Source organism: Atractosteus spatula, chromosome 17 (genome assembly GCF_055471065.1).
Source record: "Atractosteus spatula isolate fAtrSpa1 chromosome 17, fAtrSpa1.hap1, whole genome shotgun sequence".
Lineage (NCBI taxonomy): Eukaryota > Metazoa > Chordata > Actinopteri > Semionotiformes > Lepisosteidae > Atractosteus > Atractosteus spatula.
Window position 1 is genome coordinate 4,668,419 of NC_142722.1, and position 8,101 is coordinate 4,676,519.

General features: G+C 53.3%; 1 protein-coding gene across 1 annotated transcript; it reads left to right on the plus strand.

Moving 5' to 3' along the window:
- Positions 1-1,918: 1,918 nt before the first annotated feature.
- On the plus strand, positions 1,919-5,207 carry cldn5a (claudin 5a). The gene has a single exon (XM_088935640.1). It carries the CDS (start codon positions 3,499-3,501, stop codon positions 4,144-4,146), a length of 648 nt encoding a protein of 215 aa, XP_088791766.1. The 5' UTR covers positions 1,919-3,498; the 3' UTR covers positions 4,147-5,207.
- The last annotated feature ends 2,894 nt before the right edge of the window (positions 5,208-8,101 follow it).

Below are 8,101 nucleotides of genomic sequence, written 5' to 3' on the forward strand. Positions count from 1 at the left end.
AAAGGGTTGTGGGGGTCTGGAACAAGCTTCTCAGCTATGCAATCGAAACTGATTACCCTGCTGCTTCCAGCAAAACAAGTAGATGAGTCCCTGGATCAATTAATTACTAAATGAGCAGGGTGGACCCATAGCCCCCCTCTGATTTGTAACAGTTCGTAGGTTCTGGGTGAGATCTACACTCCTGTTTGTGTTTGTACTGCATACTACCCAGTCTACCACGGTTTCATATGATTTTAGCGTGACATCCCTGTCCTTTACTGCGCTGGACTATAATCCGAAGTCCAAGACCGCAAAAGCCTGGAGGACATCTGAGATCCACAGGAACCCGTAGGAAAGTGCATCCACAGTAGCAGCACAGAAGTCCCATGATGAATCCAGCACTGCACGTGCTCATGTGGGCTTTGTGGCCAGGTCTGAAGCGCACTGCACTTGAAGCCCGGACTGCGAATCCAGTGCAGTCAGAGCTCCCTCTCTCCGGGTCCGCCACGGTCAGGCTCTCACATGTCAGAAGAAATGCAGCTACAGATGAAGCAGCTTGCGATTTCCTCCCGTTAGTATTTATTTATCCAAGGTGACTCGCTTCCAAGACAATCAAAGAGCTGCAGAAAACCTACGTTTTCTGGAGCAAAACACGATGTAGAGCCAAAGAACACACAGAAAACAATTAACACAATAATTCAGCACAGTTCCAATCCGAGGGACGGATAGCTGCAGGAGTGAGATGATTCCACCCATTATCCGCTGAGCCCGGCAGGGGCCGCGACAAGCTGGAGCCCGTCCCGGAAGCACAGGACAGCTGTCCGCCTGCGCCCACGTACAAGGGACACCAGTCGCAGGACTGTAGAGTTAAGAGTAGAGAACACGCAAACTCCACCCAGACACCAGAGTGTCTTTGGCCAGAGTCACCACCGACCCTGGAACTGTGACGCAGGAGTGCAAGCCATCATAAAAAAGACAACTATACAAAGCACAGTTTCTTATTAGAGTATTACAGTAACAGAGGGTCTAGCACAGTGGTGCACAGCTCCTGTGCTGGAGGGCTGGACAGCCTGTACCATCTCAGTCTGGCCACACAGTAGGGCGGTGGCTCTGTGGCTCAGGATTTGCGCCTGTGGCTGGGAGGTTGCCAGTTCGAATCCCGTGGCCGGCAGAGGAATCCTACTCCGTTGGGCCCCTGAACAAGGCCCTTAACCCCAACTGCTCCAGGGGCGCTGTATAAATGGCTGACCCTGCGCTCTGACCCCCAGCTTCTCTCCCTGTCTGTGTGTCTCATGGAGAGCCAGCTGGGGTCTGCGAAAACACAAATTCCTAATACAAGAAGTTGTATATGGCCAATCAAGTGTATGTTGTCATGTTGTTTGTTGTCCTCCATGACCTCATTGAGCCGATCATCGGGTCTCACAGCTGAGCACTTTTCCAAGGGTCTGCAGCTGTGGGCAGTTTTAAAGAGACCCGGGACACCTGCTGGACTGTGACTCTGGGGGTCCGGAGGTGCACCCTGTGATCTCCTGGAACAGTCTGAGCAGGTGGGTTCGCCAACCAGACTCTGGAGCTCACCTGGAATAGGGAACCCTCCTCTCAGCTCATTTCGCACTGGTTCCCAGTTCCCAGCTGAGCCCTCGGTGTCCGGGCACACACATACTGTAGCAGGGCCCCGCGGACTCTGCTTGGAGCCCCTGGATGAGCTGCCGCAAAGCTGTGCTCTGAGGTTCAGTTCAAGCCACGGATGACAGAGACCAGTGCCTCTCTGTTGCGCTTCGTGGTAAAGCGCAGCGCACTGGGTAGCCCTGCCGGAGGGTAGTGGACTCGCTCTGCCCCTGTGGAGTTCGCATGTGACGGGCTGGGTCCGGCCCTGCTGGGCTCGGCTCCAGCTCCCTGCGCCCGGCGGGGAGGAAGCGATTTTCCGGGAGACGGCGGGCTGGACTTCGCGGACTTCGCCGGACTCCCGAGAGGAGTGCGGCTTCGAGACGGGGTTAACGATTTACAAGAAGCCAAGACGGAAACGCCGGCTTTCGGGTCGTGTTCTGGGATTGACGAGGAAAAATCGTACGTGTCAGTCAGCGCGCAAACACTGCTTTCTAACCTACTGTTGTTGTTTTCTAACTGTAACTTTAGGAAGGGCTTGTTTTTCTGAACCCGCGGCAGCAGGGAGCCGGTAAAGAATGTCAGGGGGTTGGGGTACCCCTGGCTCCCCCTCGTGTTGGTGTGGAAATCGGGCTTTGTGAAGCGAAGAAAAACACAGTACAGATGTCTGATAGGGATCTGGGCTTTTATTGTCCTTTAAAAAAAGTATTCATAGCCGAAAGATGGTGCTTCAGACTCCCGCGATTGTTCGACGCAGCGCTGAAATACATTTTTAGAAACGCACGGCTATTGTTCGCCCCGAGCCTCCACAGACTACCATATAAAGTAGAGGAAGAAACAGAAAAGGGAACAATACGAAAATCTGCTGCGGTAAAGGCTTGAACACGCTCGTTGGGGAAGGCGCAGATGCTGAAAGAGGGGGTTAAAGGAGACCTGATCACCCTTCGCACTCCGGCCAGCATCAGTGCCCGGAGACCGGCCCGCGTCTGCCGGCACACGGATACCCCCGGCTGGGCTCGGGGTCTCGGACACCTTGTCAGCGGTAATTGAAAGTGAAGGGGCACGGATGCTCGCCGTGGCTAATTACAATCGCGGCCTTCCACACGTGTCTCCTTCAGATAAAAAAAAAAACAACCGCAACGAGCCTGGTTGTAAAATAAAACAACACACAGCCGGTTATTACAGAAGAATATTGTTCGGCGTTTGTTTTTCTGAGGCTGTAACAACTGCAAGAACGAGCTCCGCACTTGTTGCTTTCCAGCTGGCATGGTGGTATTGTCTGCGCACCCGAGCGCCGCAGTAAAGTGGGTTGTTGTAGCAGAAAGCGAACGTTTTTTTTTAATGAACAAGCCCTCTTAAAAACCACGGCAGGATGTACGAAACAACAAACTTTTTCTTCCCCCCATTCCCTCTGCCGCTCCCACCCCTGTCCCCCGTCCCATTCAGCGCTGAGTAACTGTTCTTGGAAATCGCCTGCGCTTTGTGTGTCTCTCACTCCCTGTCGAGCGCACTCGCCATTGGCCGAGAGAGGCTGCCCTTCCCTCATTGGGCGCCGGCCTCCCTCTCGCCTGGCTCTCCACACCCGTGGAAATGCCCACCCCACGAGTTAAATATTCCGAGCCGCTTACTTCAGCACTTCAGTCTGCGACGCGTCTCAGCCGGAGGGAACACGGGGACAGCCGCCAAGAAAAGACCCTTTTCTGCTTGGTTTGGAAGAAAGAAAGCCCACAGACAGCGATGTGCCCTCGAAGCGAGTCAGAAGAATAAAAAAAAAAAGTTCTTCGCTTTCCAAGGCACGGCGGAGGTTCAAAACTCCAGCGCCGAGAATAAGAATTTCAACCCCCCCCCCCCAGAAAAGCGACGCTTTTGAATTCTGCGAGGCAGACGCCGAAGGCACAAAGGCAGCCAGGGAAGATGGTTTCTGCGGGACTGGAGATACTCGGCCTGGGGCTGTGCATCGTGGGCTCGCTGCTGGTGATGGTGGCGTGCGGGCTGCCCATGTGGAAGGTCACGGCCTTCATTGACAGCAACATCGTGGTGGCCCAGACCATCTGGGACGGGCTGTGGATGACCTGCGTGGTGCAGAGCACGGGCCAGATGCAGTGCAAGGTGCACGACTCCGTGCTCGCGCTCTCGCAGGACCTGCAGACGGCCCGCGCCCTCACCATCATCTCCTCGGTGATGGGCGTGCTGGGGCTCATGGTGACCATCGCGGGCGTGCAGTGCACCAACTGCATCAAGGGCGAGGAGGTGAAGGCCCGGGTGGTGAACGCCGGCGGGGTGATCTACATCATCAGCGGCCTGTTCGTGCTGGTGCCCCTGTGCTGGATGGCCAACAAAATCATCGTGGACTTCTACAACCCCGAGGTGCCCACGTCGCGGAAGCGAGAGATCGGAGCCGCGATGTACATAGGCTGGGCGGCCACGGCTCTCCTGCTGATCGGCGGGACTCTGCTCTGTTGCTCGTGTCCTGCGCCGGGGAGCTCTTCCTACTCGGTCAAATACGCCCCTACAAAGAGAGCCACGCAGAACGGCGACTACGACAAGGGCAATTACGTTTAGCTGCCCCCCATCTCGCCCCGCGAAGGGCAGCTGTTGTGTTTTTAGCCAGCGGCACCTGTCGGTCTCTGGGCTGATCGAAGACCTCGCAGCGGCTGCCGGCAGAGCTCCGCTCTGGAAAACACGCTTTTGCACATGTGATCCGCCCGGTCCGAACTGGAATCGGGACGATTCGCTTTGTTTTTTTTTCTCCATCGACTTGTCACGGATCGCAAATAAACGAATCAGTGGGACCGAATTTGTTTCGACATATCCAAGGAAACCGAGAGGAGGACACGAACAATCGAACGCATTTCTTCTAGGTACCGGGCGTAGCCGCAGGCTCGACTGCGGAGCTTCTGTTATGAATCTGAAAGTATATATTCCCTTTAGATTTTAGTCGTAGCTCGTCGATTTTCCTAAACCGTTGTACGCCTTGTAACTCGGGATTGATAGCCCTTGTGCATTTGTATCTGTAAATGTTATATGAAAAGTGTATTTCGGAATATTCTGTAACTGAACTGAAAGTGAAGTTTTTGGTCCTGGAAGCGTGTTACTGTTGATAAGAGGGGCTCACTGCCTTAATACCGCTGTCCCCCAAATACATTTTTCTGTCATTATGTTTCACTGAAACTAAATCCAGCAACTTCAAGTTGGGAACTTGAGAACAGTTAGTCGCTCAAGCGAAATTCTATGTCATACAAAGCTGACAGTTAAGGTCTGAAACTCATATTCATTCCTCAGGTATATCAGTAACAGAGGGACACGGCTGATGTTTTTAGAAACAGCAACGAGCTCATACCTTTGTTTCGCTCGTCCCTGGCTGCTTGTTCGTGTATTGTTTTGGCTGCATCCGAGCAGAAATACTCTGTTTAAAGACAGAAAAACTAAACCACATAACTTTCCCGTACAGTCAGTTCGGCTTTGTGTCTTGCGCAACTGTGTAACATTTTTTTTTTCAATCGCCTTTTCACCTGAAAGCATTTATTTTTGTATTTAAGAAATGGTAAAAAAAATGCATGTTTGATCAATTCGAGTGTGACGTGTAAAAAAAAAAGTACAGAGAAATAAACTGCTCTCATGCTTGAGATTTTCTTGTGTGAACTTCTGTGATATTCACGAACATCTGTTTCGGTCCGCTGCGTTGTCTTCGCCTTGCTCCTGGGGTTAATTTTCGAAGTACTCGTCTAAAGCAGAGCTACTGTATGCTGCGTGAGAGAAGTCCAGAACTTTCTGTCTTTCGTCTTTTCATTTCACCGCTTCATCGCGCGTCGCAAACTAACTCCTCAAACGCGCGGTTAACAAGTTAATTTTCACCGGTTTTAGACTCTGCGCGTTTTAGACTAAGGGGGGATTCGGAATCTTTCCCCCTCAGGCAACAGACGCACCGCTTCCCAGGGCCCCCTGGCTGCCCAGACAAAGAAGCAGAAGGCTACGAGAGATTTACCTCTCGAAATGAGGCGTGTGTTCAGAAGAACGTTTGTGATTGCAGCAGGTATTGACCGCCGCTGTGTCCCCGACAAATAACCGTCTCGGGGAGGGTCGAGAGACGCGTCATTAATTCTTCGGGTGTCCAAACGTCTCCCGGGAGAGCCTGCACCAGGACTCTGCGGGAGAACGAATTGTTAAGTCATAAAGCGCGCAGGACAAAGCGACTTCCCTGGGGAGCACCGTCGGCGCACAACCCCAGTCGGGCACGCCGGCTCAACCCCCACCCCGCCCCCGTTCTCTGAGTTCAGAGCTCCGATCAGCGCGAATTGGGGGGGGGGGGGGAGTGTGTGCTCGCTGGCTGGACGAGTAAAAAAACCAACCCACAGAAAGTTCTGAGATTGACTCCTCAGCACGCATTTACAGTAGGTGCGTGTTAATGACAAGGCAGGCCGGGTGAGGCGGACAGATAATAAGGGTCAGGCAGGGCGAGGATGCATCTCGCCGCCTGCAGGTCTCCCCCGCCGCCTGTCACGGCCGTTAGTGCGTCGAACCAATCGATTACGTAAGACGTCAACTCAATCCCCCAGCTTTCGCGCTGGGAGCTTGAGATCCGTTGAGGTGCACAAGCGAAATTCTGTGTCATGCGGAGATGTCCAGTCCAGGTCTGAAACTCATATTCATTCCCGAGGTATATCAGTAACGGGGGGACACGGCGGGTCGGATCCGTTGCGGGAATAAAGCAGACGGAGAAACTCCGGGGCCGCGTCCCTGTGCCAGAACGTATACGTGACTTTTGCATTGAAAGCGAAACACCTGTTGCTTCATTCGCCGCTGTAATTGCGCGCCTGTTATCTCTTTGGTATCCCTGGCAACCCCTTCCACCGCTGTTGTGATGACTGGAATTGTGCTGGTTCCAGCTCCGGAATTGTGCCTCGGACCTGAGCTCATTTCCTCATGACTCACCCGATCGGGGGGGGGGGGGGACAGAGACAAAATGTACTCCGGGGGCCCTGTGAGCTGAGGTCTATTTCCGAGAACAATTCCTGCGATTATTTCCCGCAGCACCTGAAACTCGCAACGAAAGTGAACAAGAGTCGTAAGAACGAGAGCTGGGTGCCCTCGGCGGCGCTTTTCCGCGCTGAAGCCTTTCATTTCCGATTTTCCTCCAAGCTCGTTAGGCACAGAGCAGCAGACCTGATAAATGAGATAAAGAGATTAATGCGAAACAAAGTCTGCCCACGAAATCCTTCGTGGTATAGACTCGCGTGCCTTGAGAGCTGTGGGACTGAGGACTCAGGTTGGGTTTCAGACATGAAAATGACCCCAGTAAGTTTCAGAGCAGGCAAGCCGTGTCTTTAGACTGCTCCTCAGTGCCTGTCAGACCTGGTCATGGTGGTTGTTTTCCAGTCCAGAAGTAGCCTGGTTGTAGCTGCTGGAGCTGGGCTCGGCTCTCAGTGCTGCATATTGTGAGCTTGTTAGTTCCACTCCACGCAGACAGAGGGGCGGGGGTGGGGGGTGGGGGGGGTCTTCTGCCCCCTTTAAAAGCCCCTCATTCCTGCTTTTGGTGGAGGGGAGAAAAGGAGAGATTTGGCGGCGATGACATCACTGAAAAGAATTCTCGCCATGGCAACCCCTGAGTGCCATCGGTTGCCTGGATACAGGGACCGGCTACAACTTAGTCAGAATGGCCGTGTTTAACAGAACAGCAAATTCCTCCCAACCTACTGATTCCACTGATCCCTGCAATACTGATTCCGGAACGGCCCAAGAGGCATTCCAGATTCTTCACTAGTGACAGAGGGAATTCCGATCACAGCCACAGTACATCTGTGATTAGAAGCGATTTTGTTGTGTGTGTGTGTGGCTACTACATTGCAGTACAGCCGTCTTCTGGCAAAGCCGACAGTCACAGACAGGCAGGATCACACTGGAACCATCACAAGTGTCCGAAACAGGAGTGAGGTCTGGTGCAAGACACTGCAAATTCAAACGTTATCTACTTTTGTTGAGTTGTTCAGGGCAGAGGCTGACACAAGGATTAAAGAGGGTCTTGTAGCACCTTCCGGCCTGGTGTGAGACGTGATGTTTTAGGGCCTGCGATATACCTTCGAGCCTCGTGCTTGTGCTACACTTGAGCTGGCAGAAAGCGCTGTGCTGTACTGGGCCTGTAAGCGCCGTGTCTCCCCTGACGCACGCGCTGACCCTTCGCCCACGGGGGAGAGAAGAGCCACTTGCCACCGCAGGCCACCCCGCGGTCTCTGACCTCCCGACCTGAACCCGCCCCACCCGCATCGGCGACGTGTGGCCACCCAGGAGGCGCCAGCAGTTTTCCAGGGAAAGCACAGGTCCAATTGAAAACTGACACCAAACTCAGGCAAGGCAAAAAAAACAAAACAAGAAATGGACTCACAGTTCTCTTGTTCTGCTGTCTTTCATGCTTTGCTATGCAGCCTAAATCAAAACTTAAAAAAAGCAGAGAATCGCGCTGCCAGGGAGCAGAGAGGAAGGAGGGAACGAGCAGAACCAGCCTCAGAGCTGACAGCTCTCC

Bases quoted from the DNA above. Each gene is read 5' to 3' on its own strand.
- cldn5a (XM_088935640.1), top strand. From the start codon at position 3,499: ATGGTTTCTGCGGGACTGGAGATACTCGGCCTGGGGCTGTGCATCGTG.